The sequence below is a fragment of the Crocodylus siamensis genome, chromosome 10 (genome assembly GCF_052110815.1).
Source record: "Crocodylus siamensis isolate JL-2025a chromosome 10, ASM5211081v1, whole genome shotgun sequence".
Lineage (NCBI taxonomy): Eukaryota > Metazoa > Chordata > Crocodylia > Crocodylidae > Crocodylus > Crocodylus siamensis.
Genome location: NC_143404.1, coordinates 65,706,659 through 65,734,479, shown reverse-complemented (window position 1 = coordinate 65,734,479; position 27,821 = coordinate 65,706,659). Strand labels below are relative to the sequence as shown.

Here is a 27,821-nt window from a genome sequence, read left to right as displayed (position 1 = left end):
CTTTGACCTCAGTAAAACACTTCATAAGCTAGCAGTATACTTTAGAACGTAAGCAACCCCCCCAAAATAAACAAAACCCTATTATTTTAAACCTCTTGCTGTCTCAATTAGTCATTTGTACATGATAATATTTTCCATTCTGATTCCAATGCCACTCCTCACTTCATTTGAATCACACAAATATTCTCTGGATTATTTTACGCTGTCTTCACTTCTATTTTAAACTTAGCTAATCTCTCCAAAGGGAAACATGTTTAATGCATCTGTTATTCCTGTAGCACTGTCAGTGGCTTCATAATGAACAGACAAATAGGATACTTCCAGCTGCACAAAAGAAAACATTTAAGGAGTTTGCATTCTTTTGTCCCTTAATCAAATTCAATGCTGTGCATTTTCCATGCTAGGAAAGGGTTAACAGCCCTCAGCCAACAGTCTGCAATCAACAGGTTGCTCTATGAGCAAAATAATAACCTTAATCCAGCTTTTAAAGTTTAGGAGGCTGGACTTACAGATCTGGAAGGCTGATTATACAGTCTCTCACAGACAGAAGTGGGGCTGGTGCTAAGATGCTCTGTGTTTTGGAGAAAAGCCTCCCTCATATCTCATTGAAACAATCATTGCATTAAAACAGATACAACTTAAAGATCTATCTCAGTCTGCCTAGAATGTCATCAGATTTCTCTCCATATAAGGTCACAACAAAGCACTTGCTAACCTTTAGGCGACCAGTCCATAGGCAGGTAGAGGAGTTCAGGTCTCTCTGGAATAGCGTTGAAACAAAAGCAGCATCCTGTTTCCTTTTTCAATTTCTTGCTTTCATTTTTTAAAGAAACTGATCACGGAAGGTGGTGGGGTGGGTGGTGGGGTGGGTGCGTGGAGGGAGGGGGGGATTTCAGCCCACGCTTGGCGTGGGAAGAGTTTTAATGGCCGTTGCTGGTAATACGGTTTGCCTGCTACAGTGTCTGTACTACTGCAGCTCTGTGTGGGCGTAGAGAAATGACACGACTGGGTTTCAAACCATTACAGTGAACATTTGCAAACAGATAAAGAACCAAACCATCGGTACACATGAGCAATTTCTTTTCTTTTTTTTTTTCTTTCATTCCCTTTCCTTTTCGAGAGGAGCTTGGATTTTTTACCCTGCAGGACTTAGCTGATCGAATGCCCTTTCATTCCACCCAATCACCTTCCAGGCCTGTAAAATCACCAAGGGACCTGCAATAATTGGGAAAAGTCCTGGTTATGCTTCACCATAAATGTTTAATCTTTTGTGCTGCCCCTTTGTGAGGAGCCAAAAAAGGTTAGTGCTGGATCCACAAAAGGGATTTATGCAGCTAAATTTAGCATTTAGATCCTTGAACTGCCAGCTCAGGAGCCACTTAACTTGGAGGTGCCTAAATTCCCAGTGTCCAAGGTTTGAATCCCCATAATACCGAAATTTCTGTTGCTGGGTATGCCCGCATCCATACAAACTCTGATGGTGCTGAACAGTTTGATGCCAGAGCCCCAACTAGATCTGCAAAGCAGGCTGCCCCCCCGATCTCACCTGCAGGCTTGACCCAGAAGGCATTCCCAGAACACAGCCACTGGATCAGGCCTCAAACAAAACCCAGCTAGGAGGAAGAAGGGGAGGCAGTGATCCCACCAGATCACCTAGAGGGTGGGAGTTCCTTCCTCCGAATCAGGCTGAGGAGGGATGTTGTTCTGAGTGCTGCACCTCCCAAGAGGGCGCTCTGAATATTCAATTGAAAAATGTAAGGGGAGGAATAAGAACCTCCTTTACCCTACTTCATACTCCTTTTCCCACAAGCAGGGCTTACTTGGCCTAGGCATCTAACTCTGAGAGCTCACAGCTGTGAATCCTGAGTGGAAGGAAGCAGTTCCCTCTAGTCCAGAGTTAGGCATCTAACCTGTGCCAGGCCCTTGGCATTTCCTAGTGCCTAGCTTGAGTGGTCCCCTGCTTCACATGTTGGCTTTTATGGACCCCGTTCTTGGGTGCCCATCTCCTCCCAGGCTCTGCAGAGGAAGTTCAAGCCCCTGCTCAGCCCAGTGGGAGGTGCGGGGAGTGGAGCCAGTGCTGAACTTTTTAACAATAGCAAATCCTGAAAATAAGCTTTATTTTATATAGAATCGCTTGCATGTGTTGCATTGCAAAATACTTGACTGCCTTCATCTTACACAGAGGGTCTCAGCCTGCACAGAAGCCCTCGAGCCAGTCAAACTAGTGTGGCTCTGCTGCAGAAACAGGCGGTGATATTAGAAGACTATGCAAAAAATCCAAGCTATTTGTACACACAAAGCTCCCAGCACCTCCAGCCTGTAGCGGGGTACAGCATGGATTTCCAGTAGAGCTGGGAATGGCAGATTAATGACTATGTCAATCTGTCAAATTATTTTACATGGAAAGGAAGTGCAGTGACTACTAAGGCTATGGCATATTCCAGGGAAGATTGGTGGTAGAAGACAGGTGAGATGGTCAAAGATGTGTGATACAGACCCATTCGTCTGGCCTCACTAGTAAGGCAGCCTTTGCAACAAATTTAGAAGGAAAGAGAAACTGGAGACATGGAAATAAATAGAAAGTGAGATAAAATCAACTTTGGTTTCATAAGATAGATTGTACCCAATCATTCTGATATCTTTCTTTGATAATATAACTGATTTTCTAGAAATGGAAATGCAGCAGAGCCAATCTGTCTCAGCTTCAATAAAGCAGTGCCACATGGGAAATTATGAGTTAACTTGGAGAAGGGAATTATTATGAGAACTGTGGAGTATTAAGGGATTGACTAACAGGGAGGCAACAAGATGTCTCCCTGAAGGGGAAAATAATCTGGCTGGAAGGAAATTACTTAACTGGTAGAGTTCCTTGATTGATCTTGGACTGGGTGTCATGTATTGTTTTCCTTAGTGACCCCGGCACAAAAAAGGGTGTGTGCTAATTGAAGTTGCTGATGACACAAAGTTGAGAGGCATTGTCAATACAGAGCAGGAGTGGAATGTCATGCAGGAAGAACTGGGTGACCTTGAGGACTGAAGTAATAGAAATGGGATGGAATTCAATATTACAAAAGCAAGGTCATGCACTCGGGACTAATAAAAAGATTTTTTGCTATAATCTGGAGGCTCATCAAGTGGAAGTGACAGAGGAAGAGAAGGGCTTATATGTAGTAGTTGATCAAAGGATAACAAGGAGCGACCAGTATGGTGCAGATGTGAAAAAGGCAAATGTGACTCTGGAATATATCAGGAGAGTTATTTCTAATAGAGATAAGGGGGCTCTGTAAGACATACTGAGGAGGCCCCATCTGCAACACTGTATATAATTCTGGTCACTTATGTTCAAGAAAGAGGAAATCAAGCTGGAACAGGTGCAGTGAACAGCTTCTAACAGCATCAGGAGAGTGCAACAACCTCAACAGCTTGGTTTATTCAGCCTGACAAAATGAACCTGGGACATGATTGCACTGCATAAAGGCAGGCAGGAAAAAGTAAGCACCAGAGGGGTGTTACTTAAGCTAAACTACTATGTTGGCAAAAGAACAAAAAGCTAAAATAGCCACAAATGATTTTCGCTGGGATTGGAAAGTGTTCGACCACAAGAGAAGTGAGGTTCCGGAACAACGTGTCAGCAGGAGTTGGCAAGAAACCCAGTTGGTTTGTAGAGTTTGAAAGAGTTTACAAGACATGTTTGCCTATGACAGCAGAGGGTGGACTCGATGACCCGGGCAGCACCTTCCAGCCTTTTGTTCTTACACAGCAACTTATTGCAGCTTGCCACAGACTTACCCACGCAGGGCTCCTGAATGAAATAGATACATGAAAAATTAATTATATTGTAGTGCCTGAGAACGATGTTTTCACTTCCACATCCTCCTGGCAGGACATACTATGAAGGATGTGGTGCTGTATAAAAGAACCAGGTGACTGGGCTTATGATATTTCAGGGTTGGGCAGCAGTGGAAATTCAAACTCTTTTTAGTGTTGTGACAAGAAGGAAGTTCCCAGTACAGAGGTAAAAGAAAGAGAGCTTTCTGCAGTGTAACATTCATGTCAACTTTCTCAAATTTATGAATGTAATTATATAGGATGCTGTGGACTCTGAACAGAAACTTCTTAAATCAATGCACTTAAGACTGCAGATTTCCTGGTGCTGTAATTCCATGTACATTGTAGGAGCAAGACAGCCAGACTTTTCTCACTTAAATTATATCTTCCTTTCATTTTAATTTGGTCTTTGTACAATTAAAGGGATTAGTACAAATTGTTCAACCCAGAACCTTTAGGCCAGTTAGCCCTGGTGTGCCTTGTAGCTGAGCTGTCCAATTTCTAAGCAGGTGAGGGGCCATACACCCTGCAGGCTGCGCACTATGGTGACTGCACCAGCATAAGTAATAGCTCCCCATGGTATGCAGGGCTTCCCCCCACACTGGACTGCACAAGTGGAAACTTCTCCCCTTGCTGCACCACAGGCACACATTGCTTCTTCCCTCACTGCACCACACATGTTCCTCCCTGCTGCACTGCCATGCTCCCACGTGTCCCAGGTATACTGCATAGCACTGCATAGCTCCCCCAGCACTGCAGGCTGTGCCACACTGCTCCACCCTGTACACCCCCTGAGCTGGAGCAGGAAGCAGAAGCCAAAGGAGGGAGCGGTAGCACAGGGCCCCAATTGCTACTGCAGCCAGAGTGATGAAGGGGAGTAGCAGCCAAGTGGGAGTCTGGGGGCCGCAAACTCTTGCATGTTGCATGTGGCCCGTGGGCCACCAGTTGGACAGTCCTGCCGAACAGTCACTGCAAGTCTCTATCTTCTGTTTCTGTTTCACATGACAAAACCACTCAGGTTTCTGAGGTTCAAAAATGGGCTAATCCTCCTAGCAATACAGCACAGAAGGCTCGGCGTCAGAGGAAGTACTGCAAAATTGGCTTTGAGCACCTTGTGTCTTCAAGAACCTGGGGTCTTCAGGAGCTACCACTGCCCTGGGTGCTGTTCTGGCTAGGTGAGAAGACTGACTGGCCACCTCCACACCAGCGCAGACGTTTGGTTCCCGGGGGACAAGTAGTGGCAGCACACAAACGCCCATGTCATGCGCATTTTGGTGCACAGCAAGTTACCCCGGGTGGGGTAGGGGAGGCTGGGGACGTATTGTGCTGGCCCCAGCAGCCTTACCTGGGGGTCTCCTGGGACTGCAGCAACAATAATTCTGCCATACAGAGACTGGCCAGCAGCCGCAGCCCAGCTCCACGCAGCCCAGCTCTGCTTTTGAGCAGTGCACACACAGAGGCTGCACTTCTTTTTCCGTGGGTTTTTTTTTACCCTTGGATATCCCGCTGCTCCCCTTGGGATCTCTGGGATCAAATAGATATCCCTGGGGTCAAATAGATATCCTTGGGGTCAAAAAAACCTGCAGAAAAAAAAGGGGAACAGCGCACGCATGGGCATCATTCCCTTGCAGACCGGAGAACACCTGCCTGTGCAGTATGTGGTGCTGCAAGTGTGGCCGCTGGGACCAAGAACTGTGGACAGAAGGAAAATTGGGATAATCACGTGGATGGAGAAGAGAGACAGGACATGAATAAGGAGGTGAGATCACTGCTTCTCAGCAGTGCTAATTAGCCCACTCGCAGTGCCACATGGTAACTTCACTTCAGCAAGTAAGACTTGAAGTGTGTGTGAGCTCAATGTGTGTGAGTGTGTGTGAGCTCAGTGCTACTGCCTGACACACTAAGATCGCAGTGTGCCCATACCCATATTGTTTCTATCAGTTGCTCTATTATTTCAAGTCTCAGAGGTCTGTGCTGTGATTCAGCTCCACTGATGAAGCATAGAGAAATCGGTATAAATTCAAAATGAAGATTCTCTTTTTTTTTCTCATGGGTTTTTTTTTTAAATCCTATACTGACAACTAAGTTAAATTTGCAAACTCAAGCACATAAAGACTAGAAAGTGCCAGAATCACGGTGCCCCAAACAGACTTAATTTGGTCTCCAGGGCCTAAACATTTTGATGCAGTCTTTAATTACATGAACACATACTATTTTGTTCCATAGGATGCCACCTGATCTATAAATTGACAGAGTCCCTTTAAATGAGACATCCAAAAGAAGGAGACATTTGCATATAGCACAGATAGCATAGAAGAAGCCATCCTAGTAAACTGCATATCTATAACGAGGCTCATATTAATATTACATAATAGCAATAAATAAGGAGTTAAATAACGCTATACCTCCCTCAGCACAGGCTTCCAAACTGCTAATGTTTTCTACATGTAGCAAATTATTAAATTACTACTTAAGCTGCTGGTAGGAGAAAGCCTCCAGTAGTAGCCAATTTCAAGGTAATTTAACAATTAGATTCAGTTATTCCTGCTTAGAATTTAGAAGCTCAAAGAGATAAATACAGCAGGAAGTCGTTTTGATTCCCCCACTTTTCCCCAACTTGGTAACATATCATGTTCATTGAAATGTCGTTTCCCTGAGACAGTCCTTAGATCCTGCTGGGTTACATGAAGGCACCTGACAAAGAAGAGTAGGAATGGCTCCCTGCAAAACTAAATGCTACATCACAGTCCTGATTCTTTTCAGATTTCTTTACATTTGATAATTGTTATTTATTAATTTAGGCAGTGTTTCGATACGTTAAACAGGACTAAAACTCACTTGTATTCACACAGTACCTAAGACCATAAAGGGCCATTTTAGGTACCTAATTCCCATTGATTTATGCACCTGTAAAAATCTGGGCTAGGTTCTCCACCTGAAGAGCCTATAATCTAATTTTAAAAAAGAGAATCAGCAAAGAATGAAATGGGAAAGGAGCATGAGGGAAACAGGAAGAAAGTACTCATAAAAGCTGGCTATAGTCTGACCCAACTCCCATTAGAGTCGGCAGGAGTTCTTCTGTTCACTTCAGTGGATTTTAGATGAGGGCCGCCATATGCCTAAACTAACGTTTCTAGAAATTTTATTTTAGAATATATATATATGCAGTTATAGAAGTATCAGCAATTCCCAATCTAGCTATCCAGTGGCATTCCTGTGCAAATGAATTGTGAGGAGGTGGCTGTATGGAGTAATTTAAAAAAGTTTTCCATGCCTGAAGAAGACGTGAGAAAATGAAAGATTATCTATGGAAGAAGCAGGTGGCTGAGGCTGGCTTCACTAGTAGTGCAGAGGAGGATGTGGGTGACCCTGATCTTTCCTGCTCCACTTACTCATATGCTAGGAACTGTGACAGGTTAAGGAGTTGGCCCTCATCTCCTCCTATACCAAATACATTTCTCAGGGGAGAACTTTTCACCCCTTTTGGGCTGCAGGAACAGGGTAAAGAACCTGAAGCATATACTGGAATTATCATATCGGGGCAACTGTGTCCTTACAAGTATAAATGCACTGAGCTATTATGGTGATGACAAACCCAAATATAGTAATGATAAAGCTTAGAGCAATGATTGCTTGTTTAAAATCCGAAAGTCCACAGGGTTAGCTGTGTTACTTGACATACACCAACTAAAATATCTGTCATATTTAGCCTTCCCTTCTCCATTTAGTAGCCTATTTTTTGCAGAAAAACAGTTTTTAGCAAAATTCTCAAAAAGCATCAATCTGCTATGTTAATATAAATGTATGTTACAGGAAATGAGAAAATAAAAGCCATCAGGATCATTTGTCACTGGATCAACACTTAGATCAACATCATTGTAATAAGTGACATCCATGATAAAAACCTCTTTTTATATTTATGGGACCTGAACTGCCTGAATGTGAAATGAAGAAAACCATTTCCAGAATTTCTTTTATCATCAAGAGGACAAACAAGCCAGTAGCTCAAAACACATTTCCTGGCAAAATCCATGGCATTGTGTGGGATTAAAGGCTCGGCCAAATATGACTGTTTAATTACTCAAAATTGAATACAGTTTTGGTTAGCAGAAATCAGAAGTACCATGGAAACCAAGGAAATCATTGGCATCATATAAGTCAACATATCTTTTCAGCTCTGAAGGTTTGTTTCATCATGACAGAAAGCTTAGAGAGGTGTATTTGGAGAAACACTGTAGCAGTATTTATGATGTATTGAGCATCATCCACATGCCTGGTGCAGTATAAACATGTAAGAAGATATGGATTGTGTCCTAGAGATCGAACAGTCTAATTCAGACACCAAACACTGGCTTTTGGGACAGACCAGAAGCAGGCAGGTGTACTTGAGGAACAAGAATTGAAATATTTTGTGGAAGAAGTATATTTTAAAAGAGGGTTAAAGGTGAATGAGATCACTTGTCACAAGAGAAGGCAGTGGCCATTCCAAATAGGAGGTGTGAAAAGATGAACAGGGTAAAAAGGAAGAGGTTAACAGTAGTCTGAAGGGGTAGCTATTAATTTGTAGATATAACTGATCCTGAGATGCAGAAAACTGGGGACAGTCTGAATTATTATTACCTAAGTAAGGTAAAAATCTGAGAAGACACAGGACTGAGTAATTATACCTTACCATCTCTTTCCCTCTTTTGAGCATGTACACATTCAAAACCCTTGCCTCTGTTCATAACCAAAGGTTTACTTTTAGATGCAAGAGTATGTAGCACTCCCATGTTTAAGACCTAAAGATTATATTCTGGTCAAAACAAGGTGGATAAAAATAATGTTTAATTATAAAAGTATTTATTTTTATTTAAGTCAGATTTTTATACAAACAGGATTTTTAATTTAGATTGCATGTTCTTCAGTTTTTAAAATAAATCTTGTTTAAACTGAATTCAAATTTATGACAGCCTATGTTCAGGTCTGCACTTATAAAAACAGTGGTAATAAATCAAAGTCTATAAATCTGAGTAGAGATGGTAGCACTGAACAGTGTTGAGGATTCCCAACATTTTCCATTTTAAGACCCTGTTCTCAGCTGCCTGTATGTACTTCTGCCAAATTTTACCATTCTGCTGAAATTTCCCACACCAGGAACATTTTCCAACTAAAAATTCCATCTGAACTTGCCTCTGAAAAATTCAACCAACACAGTTCGGCTGGTTTTGAATACAAAGCCAGGAAACAATCCATTGGTTTGGACAAGCTTTGCTGTTCTTTCCATTTACCTGATCCCCACCTAAACTAAATTCAGCACTAACATTGTGGAATGTGCCATTTGCTGCCACACATTGTTCACTCTGCTTCCTGTGCTTTGCCCCTTCTGCTACCCTGGGGTTGGTTTCTCCATTCAGAATATAAGCTTGTTGGGGCAGAACCTGCCGCTGCAGTGCTTGTTCTGTGTAACGCCCCATTCTTGTCTGTTCTTTTGCAGTACCATTATAAACAGTACGATCACTAATGTTATTAAGCATAATAATCATAAAAAGCAGTTTCGTTCTTAGATTCCTATTTTAGGGCTTGTAGGGATTTATTACCATCTGCTGTATTGGCCTGATGATTTGATTAAGATGATGTATTTAAGCTGAGTTAACTGCCTTATTGCTTTGACCTTGGTTTGACAATTTTAAGTTGTCCAGCCCCTACTTTGCTTAGCATTGTTTATTGCTGAGCTTTTGCTGTACTGTTGTTAGTGATGATATTTTGTTTTCTTTTATTGTTCAGGAAGTATAAATAGTATAAACACATGACACTGAGTCACATTTCTTTCAATAAGCAATCTGAGCCAGAACCATTGATAACCTGAGTGGAGATCAGGACTTCCTTTAACATGTCCCTTTGGTTCTTCAAATGCACAGAAGGGACCTCTCTGAGGCTGAATCAGGATCTGGCGATGGCAAAAACTTTCTGTAGGAAGCAAACTGTTCCTGCCCCCACCAGATGCCAGGTCAGTCACCTAAATCAAACTTTTAAAACCCCAGACTAATTATATACTCTTCTCTTTTGGGGTCCTTCAGTTGAGACCCACAGTTTTTATTTGTACAAGGGCTGAGCACTTGCAGATGCTACTGAATTCAATGGGAGCTGTCAATGCTATGTAGAACTTAGTACAAGCATCTTAAATCAGAAGCCTAGAAATAGTGCCCAGTTTTTTACCATAATCACAGGCCAGACCCTCATGGGTATTTTAGCATGTAAATCCGGCTGATATTAGCTTTCCATTTATGAAATGGGGATAATAATACCCCCTCATCTCACAGGAGCCTTGTGAAGATAAATGAATGTCATGATGGTATTTAGTGACTATCCTGATCACCATCATAGAAAAGCTCCTGAGAAAATGAGTAAGTCTGTTTTCAGGGTAAGGTTAAAAAAGTAAATAAGACAGAGGCCGCATTGAACAAAATGGGAAAATTAAAATTTTGAGACGTTTCTTATTAAAAAGTATATTCATTTTGTGCATGAAATGAGGCAAAAATAGTGTGTGACTGTAATTAAATGCTCTATCTTAGTGTAAACTTATCACTGATTTGAATTAGGTTTTGCAAACCAACTGAATGGAGACAGCTCTAGTGAGGTTCTAGAGGGGTTTGTAGTAGGCCTAATGTTGTTCAAAATTTTCATCAGTGATGTGGAAGGAAATATAATATGTTAATATGTCAGGTGAAAAGATTGAGACAGTGGTAAGGTAAGTAATGGTGAAGACACCCCAGTTAGACAAAGAGCCAGATGACATTTGGGAGGTTTAACCTCCTGTGACATACTTCATTGCAATACAGCAACCATGCCCAAATGAACAGCCAACTTCGACTTCACTCTGAGTCACAGTTTCAACACGGGGATTTCCACAAAACTGTGCACCCAGCATTGTGGGTGTGCATCCCACGCTCCTTTGTGCTGCTGCAGTCAAGAAGGAGCCCAGCTGTGCTCGAGTACGCTCTCCAGCAATAATGGCAATGTTTGCTAGCTCCAGCTGCTGCCTGTGCGTTCCCCTGCCCATTTCTAGTCTCTCAGGGCAAAGCGAATCTTCTACCTGCCAGCTCCCCATCTTAGAGAGTCCCTGTTCCTTAGTCGCTGAGGGTGTTTATACACACACTCTGGGAGTGCAGGGGGTGCACTTTAATTAGAGCAGCTCTGAGGCGTTTATACACATGCTCTGGGAGTGTGTGTGTGTTGCGGGGGGCGGGGGGGCTCTGAGAGCCACTCTAATTAAGGTTCCCATAACATCACATGTATCAGTGCCCCCACACTGAAAAATGGTGGCAGGGGCGCTTTAACTAAAACTCATTGAATCAGCTTTAGTTAAAGCACCCCCCCACTCTCCGTCATTTTTCAGTGTGGGGACACTAATGCATGTGACACTGGAGTCTGCTGGAGCGCAGTAATTACCACGCTTTAGTAGACTCAGTTAATTGAGTCTGCTCTAATGTGCTGTAATTACAGCACAGTGGAGCAGCTTTGTTGCATGTGTATATGCACCCATTGAGCATGACCAAGCAGAGCTCATGCCCAAGGGCAGTGGTGGGGCCATGCTTGGGAACACTCCAAGCCTCCTCCTCTGCCTAATAGCCACACAAAGTGCTTTGGAGTGGGAGCAAACAGGGGTCTTGATTCCTGTAGCAGCCTGAGCCTCAGCAGGGAGGCAGGCCTGACATAGCCAGAAAGGCCCTCACGTCTGTGTATATTTTTGCTTCTAATCCTCTCCACTTTTGAGCCAGGCTCTGCCTCCCTTCCCAATTTTGGGCAGCTTCCCCAAGATCACCAAACATTTCCTCTTTTGTTCTTTTCTTTTTCAGTCACAAATGTGCCAGACATTCAGTAGTTAAAAAGGTGGTGCCCTTGAGGATACCGACCCCTCAGGTGCAGACCTTGCGAAGCAAGAAAAGTTACAAGCTCTAATGGTTCATTGTTCAGTTTCCATGGCAGCAAAGAAGAACATTTTCACCCACAATGCTATTCACACAGCCTCTTCCCAGTCTTGGGAGACTCTAGAGAAGGTAAGTCTTTTTCCATCTTTTCTCCCATGTGCTTTGGAGCTGTAATGTAAGGAGCCCTTTCAACTCATGCAGATAGTTTGGAGTGGGTGGCTGGCAACAGCCCAGGGCATGTTCGACTGCATTTCACACTTGTGAGTCTGCAGTAAGCTTGGGGCTAGGACAGCAATTCAAAACATTTTCAGGACATTACATCGGATGGAGGGAGTGAGGTGGGTCTTCTGGGGCTCAGCTGGCATTTGTACCTCTGTGGGCGGTCTTAACTTTGGAGAACATGTCCCGGATCTGTGTCACAACAGCAAAGGAATACCCATTTTGAAGGCTAAGAGGTGCCCAGCAAAATAATACATTGTTCTTATTCCCCAGAGTGGTCTCTCCTGAAAATCTGTGCAACTGGAGCAGCACAGTTATCCATTCAGCAATGAGGGGAAAAGCAACCTTGCTTTGTAATGTTGCTGCTGGAAAAATTTCTGTACCTAAAATTCAAAACAAACTGAAAGTTCACCATGCCATAAATGCCATTTTAGAGTGAACTTTAAGCACACTGGAGCTCCACAGTACTGGTGCCCTAGTAATAGCACTGTAAAACAGCTGAATTTCCAACTTCACGTTAGTTTATTGTTGCAGTGTGCTTTTGTTTTGCCAGTTTTGTACTAAAGGTTTTTGCTCATTTGTGAAATGTGCCAGGAGAAGGTCCTCACTAAGTTTCATACTAAGAAAAAATAACTTGAATGGGTGAACTGAATTCATTTCTTCCTTGAGCAAAATGTGTTATGTGCTATGTACCATACAGCGGAACTATAAAACACTCTGCCCCCAAACCTTTCTAGAAGAAGGTTTTTTACTTTTAATCTGGTGGTGCTGGCATTTGAATGGATCGGCTGGGGAGGTGGCACTAAATAGTAGGGAAGTCAGGGAAGCCAAAGGAGGACTCTGGAAAAGTTCAGATGTGGTTTCCATTTGAGCATGGGGAGCTTCCTGAACCTTTGCCTCTCCCCAGCAGGGAGGAGATCCAGGACCTCTGCACACCTCTGGCTGAATATGTGATGATTTCATAGATTTCACAGACATTCGGGCTGGAAGGGACCTCAGAAGATCATCGAGTCCAGCCCCCCGCCCGAAGGGCAGGAAGTCAGCTGGGGTCATAGGATCCCAGCAAGATAAGCATCCAATTTGCTCTTGAAGGTGTTCAATGTAGGTGCTTGAACCACCTCCAATTGCAGGCTGTTCCAGACCTTGGGGGCTCGGACACTAAAGAAATTCTTCCTTACGTCCAGCCTGAAACAGTCTTGTAGTAGTTTATGACCATTCGACCTTGTCATCCCTTGGGGCGCTCTGGTGAACAAATGTTCCCCCAGAGCCTGGTGGTCGCCCCTGATAAACTTGCAGGTGGCCATCAGATCACCCCTGAGCCTGCGCTTTTCCAGGCTCAAGAGCCCCATGGCTCTCAGCCTGTTGTCATAAGGTCTGTTCCCCTGACCTCTGATCATGCACGTGGCTCTTCTCTGGACTCTGTCAAGCTTCTTCACATCCTTTTTGAATTGTGGAGCCCGAAACTGGATGCACTACTCCAACTGTGGCCTCACTGAGGCCAAGTACAAGGGCAGAATGACGTCCCGGGATTTGCTTGAGAAGCATCTATGGATGCAAGCCAGCATTTTGGTCGCTTTACTAGCCACAGCATCACATTGTAGGCCCATGTTCATCTTGTGGTCAATGATGACACCCAAGTCTCTTTCTTCTGTAGTGCTAGCCAGCGTAGCACTGCCAAGCCTATATAGAGGCTGCAGGTGTTTCTTCCCAAGGTGGAGAACCTGGCATTTTTCGGTGTTAAACACCATCAGGTTTTTGTCCACCCATTTGCTGAGCCTGTCCAGGTCAGCCTGGATCACCCGCCTGTCTTCTGGCATGGATGCTTTGCCCCAAAGTTTGGTGTCATTGGCGAACTTGATGACTGATGAGGCAATGCAGTACAGAACTAAAACAAAAACTATAACCAGGTATGCTGCCTCCTAGACATCAGGAAAAAACACAGGGACCAAACCTGACTTTGCACTAGCATTTGAACAGGGAGGTGACATTTGGTTGACATGACCGTGGATCAGTACAGGGCACTCAGAGTGCAAAACAATAGGGATGGTTCAAAACAGTTCACAGCAACACAAGTATTTAGTACCCTTAAATCACCACACTGAGAAATTACTTCTGCTTCCAGTAACAACACTGGAGTAAATTAAATAATGAGTTACCTTATACCAGTGTTCCTTAACCTTTTTAGACTTGAGGCACCCCTTGGAAAATGTGAGTTCTTGCTTTTCTCTCCTTTTTTGACTACAGAAAAATAATAGAGCAATTCTTCTGTTGCAAAGGACTCGGAAAGATCACAACAGTCCAGAACACTTTTAACACTATGGTTTTCTATAGAAAAGCTTTGGGTTTACCTAACAATTGTGCAGCAACCCACAGCACCCTTGAAAGGATTTCAAGGCACCTGGTTGAGAATCATTGCATTATGCCGAGAACTTACATCCTGCAGATGTGGTTGGATTGCTTGATAAACTAGGTCCTTTCAAATACAGTGCATTTTGAAACATGGTCAAATGCAAAGTTTATCTTTAGAACCAAGGAATGCAAGCCATTGCTACAGAATAGGAGACTAACACCTGAACAGGATGGATGAATTACTCAAACTGGGCTGCAAGTAGATGTTGTAGCAAAAAGGGCTAATGCAGGGTGTATAAACAGGGAAGAAGTGATTTTCCTTCTGTATTCAGTGGTAAGATGGATACTGGCATATTGCATATAATCCTAGTGTTCATATGTTAAAAAGGATGTTGAGAAAATTGGAGTGAGGGCGAAAAACAGCCACAAAAATTATTTAAGGTCTGGAGAAAATGCCTTATAGTGTGAAACATAAAGAGCTCAATCTGTTCTGCTTATCAACAAGAACAGTGGGAGGTGACTTGATTATGGTGCTCAAGTACCTTCACTGGGAGAAAATACTGAGTAGCAGAGAGCTTTTTAATCTAGTGGATACAGGCATAACAAGAACCAATGGCAGGAACCTGAAACTAGACACGTTCAGAGTAAAGATATGATACAAATTGTTAACAGTAAGTTAATTCGCCACTAGAACAAAGTGCCAGAAGACATACTAGACAGGGGTAGGCAATTATTTGGGCCAGAGGGCCACTTAGAGAGTTTTGGTGAACTATGACAGTGTAAGTCAGCACCCCCCAACAGCTCACCAAAACTCCCCAAGTGCCTCTGCTCTGTGCTTGGCCACACAGCTAAGTTGGGGCCTCAGGCAGGTGGGGGGCAGCTTCCAGGAGCAGGACAAGCAAGCGGGGCTGGGATTACGGAGCAGTGACAGCAGGGGGTTGGGCCTGGGGCAGAGCCACGATCTGCTCCCTGCATGCCCCTACGACAGGTGCTGGATCCACAGGCAGGGGCGTGTGGGGAGCGAATGATGGCTGGCCCAGCGCTATCACAGCCTGTGATCCTGACTTGTGATCCCAGCCCTGCCCACCCATCTCGCTCCCTCTCCCCACTCCCCCGCAGCCCCATCCCATCCACCTGGCCCCAGGCCTTGCCTGCACGGGTCCAGCTCCTGGTAATGGGCAGACAGGCTGGGTCTGATGGCAGCAGCAGATAAAAGGGGCCACAGCTGCTGGGGATGCCAGGAAGTGAGTCTAGCCCCTGCTGTGCATCCGAGGGCAGCAGGACCGGCCTCATGCACCACAACCCGGGCTGCCCTCCACAATTGCTTGGTGGGCCAGATCCGGCCCATGGGCTGTATGTTGCTCACCCTTGTAGCTAGACCATCCGTCTCTTGAAGTCTTCCAGTCAAGCCTGTATGACTTTCTGGAAGATATGACGATGCTGCTTTGAGCAGGGGTTGGACTAGATGACTTCCTGAGGTAAATTCCAACCCTAATTTTCTATGGTTTAGCCAAACACAAGTTATATTTTTGTCAAATACACAAGTTTGGATGCACAACTGGGTAGCTGGGAAATTGTAATGAGATGAGATGTATAGCAAGTCAAACTGAAAGATCTATTATCCCTTCTGTTCTTAAACTCTTATACTTTTTAATATAGGGGTTTTTGTATTAAATAAAATAATATTCAGAATCCATGAGCTCTCCTCAAACTTTAAATAATGCATTAAAGGCTGCTGCTTATAGTCAGTTAGGGGGACAATTGTATTTAAATGTTGAGTTCAAGATTTAAAAATATGGCACAATATGTGGCATTTTGTATTAAGATCTCAGTCCTGCAAGCATACAGGCACTTTAATTTATTGGCACACACAGAAATATGATTTCACTAAGACTTCTTCTCCTGTTAGGAAAGTTAAGCACATGCTAAGTGCTTGAAGGAGCAGGATCTTAGTAACTATCTGTATCATTTTCAATCTGTAGAATGGGGTGAATGCAACAGTTTGGCAAATGTCTAAGACTTTCAGACAAGGTTCTTTGGGTAGATGTGGTATCTTGTATTGTAGACAACCTGTAGTTTGGCATTGGCAAGTTAAAGTTAAGTCTCCCATACTAGAGATCTCCTGTACTAGAGAGATTTTTTTCTTTTTTGTTGAATTAAACATCAGAAAAGGTGCAATAAGAGGAAAATGCTGCTAACTGAACCATTTTATTCTCAACAGAATGGGCCCAACTTGAAAAATGAAGATCCAAAGTTAGTTATTAAAACCCGCAAAGTTCAGAGATATTCATGACCAGGGTTTTGATTAAAGGTCAACAACAAGGGGTCAACTTTTGCGTGGCCTTTGCACGCAAAGATGTGTTTCCCTCTTACTATGTCTGCCCTGTTTTCCTGAACGCTGGAACGCTCTCTACCATCTCTCCCAAATAAAACAGAGAGGAGACAGATGCGTGGTCCCTGCCATGCACCATGCAGGTCAGCTGAACTATATCTTTTATTTTTTCCTTTTCCTTTTATGCAGCTGTTTTCCCCTGCAGTTCTCCAAGAAGCTGCAGACACTTGAAGTTTAACATCAAGATGTGCATTGCTATAGACACAAGGCAATTTATCTTTTAAAGGAGGCTGATGTACTTTAGTTACAAATCTGGTTTGGATTTCTGACTACTGAGGCCAGTTTTGACATAAAGAATGGCACTTTTTGAAGATTCTCCTCTTCTGTCAGTTCCCCATAATGAAGAAATTTCCAGTAGTTGATATCTCCATGTTAACATTATAGGGATTTCTATTCAGATGCAAATTTTATCTTGGGCTATATTGTAGGTTCCTATGTCTACCCCAGTAGAACCCTTTTTACTACCTGTTAAAGAGATTTTAACTCAGGTTCTGTTTTATTCATGCTTTTTACTTTACACTCTAGCACGTCATTAGCATACAATGGTACCCTCCCATCTTTGCCTTTGCTTCTCTTTCCTGAAGAGTACATCCCCATCAATACCTGTGGTCCAACCATGATTGTTTTTCCATTTGTTATTCTTTATATACATCTCTTCTGAAATCATTTAGACTGTCTATCTTAATTTGACCTTTTATTACTAATCAGTTTTGTTTTATTCATCATTCAGCTGTATCTGATGGGAGTTTTGTAATATTTTGGCAAAGAAAAGATAACAGTACTGAACAGCACTGCATGATTTTAGTATAAAAATAAGTGAAATAATCTTGTGCAAAAACCCCACTATTGATAGTTTGCGAATTGAGTATTTTCACCAATCTATACTTTCAACAGTTCCTCATAATTCAGTGAAAGACATTATTGCACTGGACTTAGGTTTCAGTTAAATCTGATTGTGAACGGTACTTTCATCAGATTCTCCTTCAGGTCTCCTGCAGTTGTGCTTTTATCAGTTGTCAAGGAAACACTAGGTTTCTCCCCCTTCCACGTTAATGTCTAGATTTTGTTTCCATGGCTACAAGGAAACCTTAGTATTTAACAATAACAGTAATAGGTTTATCATGACGTTGCTTTAATTTATCATAAGCGCCCAGATTTTCAAAAGTAGCCACTGAAACAGCATCTGCAGTCTGGAGGTACAATTGATTGGGCACACAAACCCCCATATTTGCACATGCAAAGAAAGTTATTAGCTCTCCAGCTACACTGCTTTTGGCCATGTGCCAGGCTCTGTACATAGTATGCTAACTAAAGTCACTAAATAGTAACAGGAACAGACTCTTTGTTTCTACTTTTAACTGTAAGTGTTAAACAATGCATGGAAAATCAGAGGAATAATTTTATTGGTCCTTGTTCTGTCATTGCTTACTCCTTAAATTAGCACACTGAGGTAGGTGTGACAAAGACCTTTAATTGGAGGTTTATTGATTATGTCTGTGTTGCATGAATACATATTTATAACTAAATACCTTCAGTCCTTTAGCACTGAGACATATCTGGGATGGATTTTCTAAGAATAGATCTTTTTTGGTTTTCCAAACTTTTAAGACATTACAGCCCCTTCGAAAATCTAACACAAGATAAGCCATTTTCAGACTTGTTACTCTAACTACACTGTAACCTCTCCAACAACCTAAGAGATGTTGTAGAGTTGTTCATTTTTTCCTACTTTCTTTTCCTCTGCTTATATTCCCTATTTCTTTCATCTGCTTTCCCATTTCTTCCTTTGATATGCCCTCTAGAAATCCCTACATACTCCCTGGATACATGCACCCTAGTTTGAGAAACTTTTTCCCATATGAATAAGATTGAGATTTTTAAAGCCAGATATAGCCACCCCTGTCTGGGTGTGCAGTGGGGAAGATACAAGGAATCCCCCCAGAAGGTCCACAAGTGGGAACGTGCACTTTGCAATGCCTCAAAGGCTTTTGAGACGTTGCAAAATGCACATGGCACACATGAATTGGTTCACCATATTTATAGCATGGTGGCAAAATCAGATACCGGGAATTCCTGATATCTAAAAAAACAAGGCAAAAAAAATAAAGTGGTACAGCACATGTGGAAGCAGTGTGCACTGGCCAAAACCAGAACCTGGGTGACCAGAGCCATGCTCTGGCTGCCAGCCGGCTTCTGTGCACCTGGATTACCACTGCTGGAGCCCTGAGAGGCTCTCAGGATCCCAGCTAAGGCTGCTGGGGCCAGCCCAAGTGGTGTCTCCAGCCTCCCCTACCCCACCTGGGGCAATCTGCCACGTATCAGAGCATGTGTGCCGGGGTGTTCCCTGGAGAGAGTTGTCCCCAGGGAAACCCATGTTCCTGCAAGAGATGGGAACTATTAAACCTGACACCCTAAAGTGGTTGTGCCATGGCCCACTCATTTTCAGACACTGCAACTGCCTCTTAGTAGGTGAAGACCTGCCTAGAGAAACATTCTGCATGCCTGATTGCTGTCTACCAGGCTACCACCAGGAAGAGCTCTTGTCAGCCACACCATCCCATCTGCATCGCAGCTGTGCCTAATTTACACACACCTGAGCCTTTTATATTGTGTGGGTCAGACACTGTGTTTAGGAAAAAATTATGAAAGAATATGCAGGTGGCACAATTCTACAAAAGGCCTCTGCCATCTTGCTCAACAGTCAGATCTTCACTATGTTGTGCTGGTTAAGTGAAAGGCATTCTGCTGTGACTGTGATCTCTTTGGGGCATTTCAGTGGTTGAGGAACCATTGTGTTACAGAGACACACAGCTGCAGAGACTGAGCATGACTGTGAGGCAGTATTATTTTAACAGACATTTTTAATTGTCTTCTGTTGTTCACTGGCCTTATGGTAATGGCAGCGCAGTTGAAGAATGTTATACTGCAAATAAAAACAGTGCAAATGTAAAACAATTCTACCCAGATAACAATTAACTTCACTTTGAAAAGGAAACTAATTAGGGTTAAAAACATTATTACTATGCAAAGTAGTGAGAATAATGTCATGAGATGAGTCATTCCTGCAACTGTTCAAGTGTAGTTTCTTTAGCTGTCTCTGTTGTCCAGAAAGCAGCAAACAGAAATCTTTCCTTGGAAGAAAAATGGAGTTGAAGTCTTAAAAGAGTGCATGCACCCTACCTAAAGTACTTACTTTTGTTTTAAGTTTAGCAGTCACCTGAGTTGCATAATGAAACAAAACCTCCAAGTTCTTCCCTGTGTCCAAGCTAAATTTCCCTTGTTGCAATTTACAGGTAAGTGCGTTACTTCTTGTCCTGTCCCTGCAGCCCCAGAATAGTCTATCTCTATCCTCTTTTTTCCCCCCTTCAGGAATCTGAAACCCCCCTCAATCTTTTTCTCCAAACTAAGTCATTGCAAACTAAGTAATCTGGTCCCCTGCCATGGGCTTGATCTTACAGGTCCCCTCCTGTCCTTTTATTTATGATTCTATAGTCTTTTTTTCTAGCCTTTTCTCTTATATCATGTTTCCTAAGCCTCTTATTATTTTTGTTACTGCACTCTTTCAAATTTTGTCCACATCTTTGTTGAAATGTGGTGCCCAAAACACGGGACCATACTCCAGGTAAGACCACACCAGTGCTGAGCAGTGGAAGAATCACTTCCACTTGCAAGTGACATTCCTGTTAGTACAGCCTGGTATGCTATTGGTGGGGGGAGGGTTCAACAAGAGCATACTGTTGATTAATATTCAACTTGAAGCCCCCAGGGTCCTTTTTTGCAGTACTGCAGCCCAATTAGTCAGTGATTCTCAACCAGAGTGCTGTTTGTCTTTATTCTATTCTTTTCACTTTATCAGGGTTATTCTGAATCCTAATCCTGTTCTCCACAGTGTCCGCAACTCAGTCCAGCCTGGTATCATGTGCAGGTTTGCTAATTGTGAGCTCAGTCCCTTCTGCCATGTCATTAGTCAAAGGAGCTTCTTAATCTTCTCACCTGTCTTGCTTGTGAAAATCTTTTGAGTGAATGGGGCTGTAGGTTGTAGCCATGTTGATCTAAGGACATAGGCTGACAAGGTTCTTTGGGAAGAGCACACACCAACTGCAGGTGTTTATTCATGCTGACAAAGGGTATTAATACCTGAAAACATGCTAAGAATTTTTCCAACTATCTGATTGGTCTAATAAAAGATATCAGATTTACCCAAACAACCTTGTCTGCCTTTGAGTGAATGGAGCACTTTGCAGGACTGTGTCACTACGTCTGCTACATCAACTCTGGGAGTCTGCAATGGAAACTTGAAAGTCAGGCATTCAGCTCTACGAACACCTTAATCTATTGATTAGCTTTCAGTCTTACTGCAAAAATCTACCTAGTTAGAGGTTTCCACAATACCTCAAACAGCTTTCTGTCATCCCAATAGCAGTTCTTAAGTCAGTATAAAATTAACAAGCTGGTATCCAGCTGCTTTGTGTGTTTTTACAATGATTAAAGCATAAAATAACAGAAAACAAAGCACATTACAGAAAACTCAGATGAGTAAAGTTATTAAAAATCAGTAAACACCAACTCAGTTTAAAATTTTGATCATGTCCCAGAACTACCATTCCACCTCTTCTCCAACCCACAGTTCTGTTTTTCTTACATTCCCCTTATCAGAGATAAAATTACCCTTTTAAACTGAATCAGAAGCATAGGGAGATGCTGCCTCTCTGCTAGACTATCAGATTTGAGATAAACAAAAAACTCAAGCTGGCATCTTATTAATTTAAAATAGAGGGGGTGACTGGCAGGGCATTAGCATTTTGCTGCCTCTACTGGTGTGAAATTGCTTGACTTTCAGGGCACTCTAGTCCTTTTCCCCACACATTTGAAAATGGAAAGGAATTGTAAAGTTGAGGAAATGTTCATAGGGAAAGGGTATTTACATTACCAGTGATGGGTTTTCTGAAACAGTATTGCTGTACCAAGAATATATTGTGGAATGATGTTAAGAGTGTTTAGGGCATATGCATCAAACTCCTTTCACTGCACTGCTATAAATCAAAGTAATGTGGGAAGATTGAGCTTTATTTATTGAAATTCTTCTTCAAAAGATGACTAAGTCATGTAACTTAACAGCTAAATCTCACAATTAATTGAAATACTTAATGTCTGGGCAGACGCCATGACAAACGTTGCCACAGCAACACATAACTACTGTAAAGTCCACAATGACACAGGAGACTGTTTCTATGGTGATAGGATGTCAGCCTCAAGGACTCACACAAACCCAGTATGAAAAATGGGAACTAATCTCTAGGTTGAGAAGTTTCTTCCTTGTACTTCGTCACCTTCCGCATCCCTTCTCTCACACTGAATTGTAAACTCTCTGGGGCAGGGGCTATCTTTTTATTCTGGGTTTGTGCCGCAATTTGCTGCTTCCTGGCCCATGACTGGAGCAACCATATAAATATTGTCACCTCAATATAAATAACAAATGGGACAATCAGTTTAGAGAACTGAAAAACGAGCTACAATTTGTTCTACCAGTGTAAATCCATGGATTTACTGATGTCAATGAGATCTCACTGTAATTTTATATCAGTATATCTCCACTTACTGCAGCAGAGTTATAGCCATGGTATGACTGTTATTTTAATTTAAAGTTATAGAAGGTAACGGAAGTTTATAAAACATAGTTGAGAGCTGAAACAGTAAGAGAAAGGGTGAACGAGTAGGAGACAAGGAAGTGAGGCAGTCTAGGAGAGGATTGCAGGTAAGAGCTGCTGGGTTCTCCGTCAGGACAGAGAAGAGCAGAAAGCTCCTGGCGCGCAGGGAGCAGCACAGACAGACCTACAGTAAGCTCAGCACACAACCAGGAATAGGCCCCAGGCAGCCTCATCATCAAACACAGAACTGAATTTCAAACGTACTTTGCTGTACACATGCTCAAGCATCAGGATTTAGAGCAATTTAAACTGATTATCTCATTTGCTTTACAAAATGCTTGCAGGGGACTTGTTTTTTCTCAAAAACAAAGCTAAGGATTTGCAAATGCAGATCTACCAGGAAATTATGCAAGCCTGCAACGTGTTAACTTTCAATAATGAAGTGTAAAGCAGGATGGCCTGTTTTCCCCCGTGACAGCTCACACGCACGCTTTCATTAGACACCCAGGTGATTCGAGGAGCTTTGCAAGACCCTGTTTCTGATTCCCTTTCATTTCTCTGACCCTTAATTGTCCGTTGGGAAACAAACAGCTCTTCTTGAATTTTAGGAAACTTTTCTACAGAGCAGAAGTCTTTTATCCTTGTTGTATGCAGTAACTCTAAGTCCCCCCACGAAGCAGTGAAACACGTCAGGGTTGCAGTTGCGCTGGTACCAGCTATGAGATCCTCTCCGCTCAGCTGCTTGCATTCGGTGTCGAAGCGAGGCATGAAAACTCAGGCGTAAACGTCTCTACACAAGACCTACGCCCAGGAGCCAGCCAAGCGGTTGCGTCCTGTTGACACTAATGGCACCTTAAGCAGTAATTACCACATTGGTACAAGCATTTCAACCCTCCTACGACGTCCAGTCGAGAACAGTCAAAGGGTTCAACATGCAGGGTTATTTTTCGGGCCAGCATATGCTTATTTTTTAACCACTAAAGGCATGGAGGGTTATAATCGATGCAGCACATCCCAGTTGCTCTTAGGGTTTGCTGCCGGCACTTTCTGAGGATGCCTGGCCTCGAAATCAGCGTTGCTCACCCAGTTTTCTCGCTTGCTGGTGGGTTGCGGCGAGCAATATAAAGGAAATAGGAATGATGTCCATGTTTTTTAGCAAACAGGGTCATTTGGAGCTTCCGGCACTGTTTCGCCTTTAAGGCCTGTCAAGGCTGGGTGTCGGGGGGGGGGCCGCTCCCAGCCTCTCCCGCAGAGACCCGGCGGGAAGGAGCAGCTCCGGCGCCGGTCACGTGGGGATCACGGGGAAGGCGCATGCGCAGAGCACCCCCATGTGCGGCTCGCGCGAGGCCCACGGCCATGGCGGGGCGGCTGCGGCTCCGTGGCGAGCGGCCTGTGACCGTGCTGCACCTGTGCTGCTTCGTGTGGGCGCTTTTTTCACTCTGCCAAAACGTGGGGCTGCCGCACTCCCCGCGCCGCGACAGCGACACCACGTACGGCGGCCGCTGGAAGTACCTCACCTTCCTCAACCAGGTGCGGCCGGCGGGGCGACGTGACCGTTATTGTGGGTGGGGCGACTTACTGGGGGCGGGGCTGTGACCCGGGGCAGGGGGACCGTTATTGGGGGCGGGACAACCATTATGGGGGGCGGGGCTGTGACCCGGGGCAGGGAGACAGTTATTAGAGGGGTGCAACTTACTGGGGGTGGGGCTGTGGCCCGGGGCAGGGAGGCCGTTATTGGGGGCGGGGCTGTGGCCCGGGGCAGGGAGGCCGTTATTGGGGGCAGGGCTGTGGCCCGGGGCAGGGGGGACCATTAGTGGGGGCGGGGCTGTGACCCGGGGCAGGGGGACTGTTACTGGGGGGCGGGGCTGTGATGCCAGGCAGGGGGACTGTTACTGGGGGTGGGGCTGTGACCTGGGGCAGGAGGACTGTTACTGGGGGTGGGGCCGTGACCCAGGACCCAGCTGGCAGGAGGTGGAGGTGGGGGTCGACGTTGCTGTTGACTGCTCCAGGCCAGGGCTGCCCAGTGTTCCCTAGCGGTGGGAGAGGAGCGGGCTGTGACGCGCGTGTCCCGCAGATCCTGCAGACGGTGCTGTTTGGGCTGTGTACGCTCATCGATGGAGTGCACATGTTCCTGCCAACTCGGCAGAGAAGCATCTCCTGGCTGCTGCCCCTGAAGGACTTTATCTTCTCCGTGCTGGTCTTTCCCATTGGCCTGGTAGGTAGTTGCTCGGCCCAGTTGGGGCGCACTCCAGTAACTTGGGGAAGGACCGGCCAGTGGAAGTGACCCAGGTGAAGGCCATGATGCCTGTGGCACTGCTTTGCTGGGTCGGACCCCAGGAGAGGGGTCTGGCCAGGCCCACCACAAGTGCTGCTGCCCCTTTCCTGTTTGGGCTTTGCAGAAAGCAGCTGGTAGCTGCCAGTTGTCCCTGAGCTTCTTGGGGTCTTTGGTACGTTAGACAGTATGTCGGGCCTTGATGTATTTGAGGGGTGAGATCCAGACAGGAGCCTCAGGTGGAAGTTTGCATCTAAACTTAAAGATCCAGGAAACCGCTGCCCATTTTGCCTCATCTGAGTTCTTGTTATGAAAGTTCCCTCAGAGATGTGGGTTTTCTGGAAAATTTTGAATTGGAAAAGTTTCTGGAAAATTTCCCAATGCCTTAAATAGAGCGTGATTTGATTTAGCGTGTTTATTTGACTTATATTTAGTAAACACAGCTAAAAAAGTACACCATGTTAATTTTATGTCCCAATAGCCACAAGTATTTGAACTGAAATATTTGATTAGGAAAAAAATTAAATACAGCACACTTTATGTGGTTTAAATGTTATATTCAAACAAATTCAAAGCTTTATGCGGAAATAAATTATTTTTATTGGAGTACTTGTAAAAATGTAACGACAATACACGATAGCATGTACTTCCCTTACATTGTTTGTTTACATTTAAGAAAAAAAATGAAAGCACTGAAAACTGTTGACACACTAATTTAGCATACCCAGAGAACTGTGCATGATATGCCATGCTTTGGTTTTGTTTTGACCTGCACAGCCAATTAGGTGAATTCATAACTTGATTTTTGGTTTGGATTATTATGTGAGTGTATTTATCCTCCTGTTTACAAATCAATAAAACATATATACTCTCTCACACACTTCCTAGGGATAATCACCTGAGAAACATCAATTACAACTTTGAAACTGCCAAGCTTGCCTAATGTTGAATGGGCATCCATTCATCGTTACTAATACATTTTATGAAACAATGAATTTTTAGAAATAGAAAATTTCCCACGGAAAAATTAAGCACCGGAAAATTTTCCGCCCCATGTCTCTGACTGCCCTGGATATCGAAACTTAGGCTTCTGTGCATATGCTGAAGCACCTTGCTCATCAAACAATCCCGACACGAGCTGGAGGAGCATCTCAACTCTGCGTAAGCCTCCAGAGACGTGATCCAGTCGTCAAGGCACGGACAAGCAGGGTGACGGTGGCCGCTTGGATTAAAACCGATAGTGTTGCTGGTGCTATCCACCTTGTATATCCACCTTGCAGACACATTCTCCAAGGTGGGTAGGGGCTGGGGATCTAGGCCCTTCCCAGCATGCAGGGGTTTAAACCCGTGGCTGCGGTTTCCTAGGAGATGCCTTAATGCCCTTACAGACTGTGGGGTGGGCACCTGCCTCTTGAAGCTCGGCCAGCGTGAGGCTAAGAGTGCAGGAGCCATTGGGCCACAAAGAGGGCAAACAAGGGAGTGCAACTCTGTTACCTCACTGTTAGGGTAGCTGGATACACGTGGGATAGCACCTGGGATCTAGTTCCTGTTCCCTGGATTGTTTTATTTTGTATCTGATAGCGGCAAAATAATGCCCATGCAGTGGGTTTTTACTTAACTGAATTTCCTTTGTCCACAAGGCCTGCTATTTTCTTGCATCTTGTAAAAAATGAAGATTTGGAGAAATACCTACATTTTAGAAAATATAGTTTACAAAGAGCTTATATATTTAATGAAGCTTGGGATAACATGGTGCTGTAGCTCCTGTACTTGTCTTATCTACCAGTCTTTGGACTTATGTTTTAAACTGTTATTTAATTGCACTGTATTTTTATATCCCAAACAGACCCTTCTGTGCTCTGTGTTCACACCAGCAAGTAACTTAATTTTTCTTTATTGTTTCATGTTCTGTCTTTCACTCTCATAAATGCTAATCAGAACACAGCCCAAATCCTGCACTCAATTACACCATGCACAAAATTCCCGTTGACCTTAGTGGGAGCCAGCTTGATGAAGATTTGAAGATTATTCACTAGTTCTTCAGTGAAATGATGGTGTCATCTGAATTTGATTTTTAAAAAGTATAGTTCTAATGCCCACTTTTTCTTTTTAAAATAGTCGACCTCCAAATAGACCATTTTGAAAAATACAAAACATTGGGTGCTAATAATTATCTATGTCAGTAGTTTTCCATGTTCATCTGACCCTGTCTGTAGGTTGACCCCACATTTTCAGGTTTAGTTTTAAGAAGAAAAATGCTTTTTCTCTGAACACAAATAATATCTACAGATAAAGTTCTTGAACTGCTGTTACCCTTACAGACTCCCACAGAAGAATCAAGTAGCCAAGAAAAGTACCCAAATGGCTTAATGTAGTAAAAGTACTAAAATAAAAACTGCACTGAAAAAAATTGTTAGTATTTTTTTGCATGCACAAATACATTCTGAATGCAGAAGTCAAGATCGCAGAGGCCTGATTAGAGGTTGGCTGGCTCCGCATAAAAGTTAAATGTGGCTTTTATGCCTTTCTCAGAGGGGAAAGGGTAGCTATAAAGTCAGAACAATACAGTACTCTTGATTTACATGCAGTTGTTTTTTTAGTTTGTAGCCATAACATTTTGGACCCTCTATGCATATGACAGAGAACTTGTATACCCAAAAGAGTTGGATGAGGTTAATCCATCTTGGCTTAATCATACCATGGTAAGTATATTAATTATTTTCTCTTAGGATCATTGGATTTATCCTTAGGTATATATGTATAGTACTGTTGTGCTTAAACGTGAAAAAGTAACTTGGTAAGTTAGTGGATAAATATTTTCTTTTATGTTGTGGTATTCAGGACTGTATTACTTGTAGACGCAAGGATTGTGAGAAAGCTACTGGCCATGTGAATATTCTGTAACTATCATCGCTATAATTTATGGAGATTCATGAATGTAATAGTGGAAAAAGTTATGGAGACAAGGCTTTTTGTGCCTTAGTTCCATATCTGAATCTTGTTCACTGAATATTGTCCATCTTGTGCCATGGACCTTAGCGAGTGTGGATCCAGTTACTGTTACCCAGAATCAACAGTGGGCATCTTAACTTTGCTGAAAAAATCCATTTGCTTTTTATTTCATCTTTATGTTGCCTTTGATTTCTGGAGAGTTAGTTGGCTACACCTTTTACAAAGTGGAATATATTGATGAAGGGTGGAAT

The 27,821-nt window shown here is 43.4% G+C and overlaps 1 protein-coding gene across 3 annotated transcripts in view; it reads left to right on the top strand.

The window, feature by feature from the left end:
• The window catches only part of LOC149856752 (androgen-induced gene 1 protein-like), a 191,584-nt gene that overhangs the window by 155,247 nt on the left and 8,516 nt on the right, over positions 1-27,821 (top strand). For 2 of the 3 annotated variants that reach the window (XM_090020756.1, XM_090020753.1), the window contains 4 exons: positions 11,667-11,867; positions 12,868-23,876; positions 24,421-24,561; positions 27,219-27,320. In XM_090020756.1, the coding sequence (XP_089876882.1) occupies positions 23,658-23,876; positions 24,421-24,561; positions 27,219-27,320 (462 nt within the window). In that variant the 5' untranslated portion in view covers positions 11,667-11,867; positions 12,868-23,657. Of the gene's footprint in view, positions 1-4,846; positions 5,004-5,459; positions 5,588-9,728; positions 9,818-11,666; positions 11,868-12,867; positions 23,877-24,420; positions 24,562-27,218; positions 27,321-27,821 lie in introns of all 3 variants that reach the window. The other variant, XM_090020755.1, reaches the window with a different exon arrangement.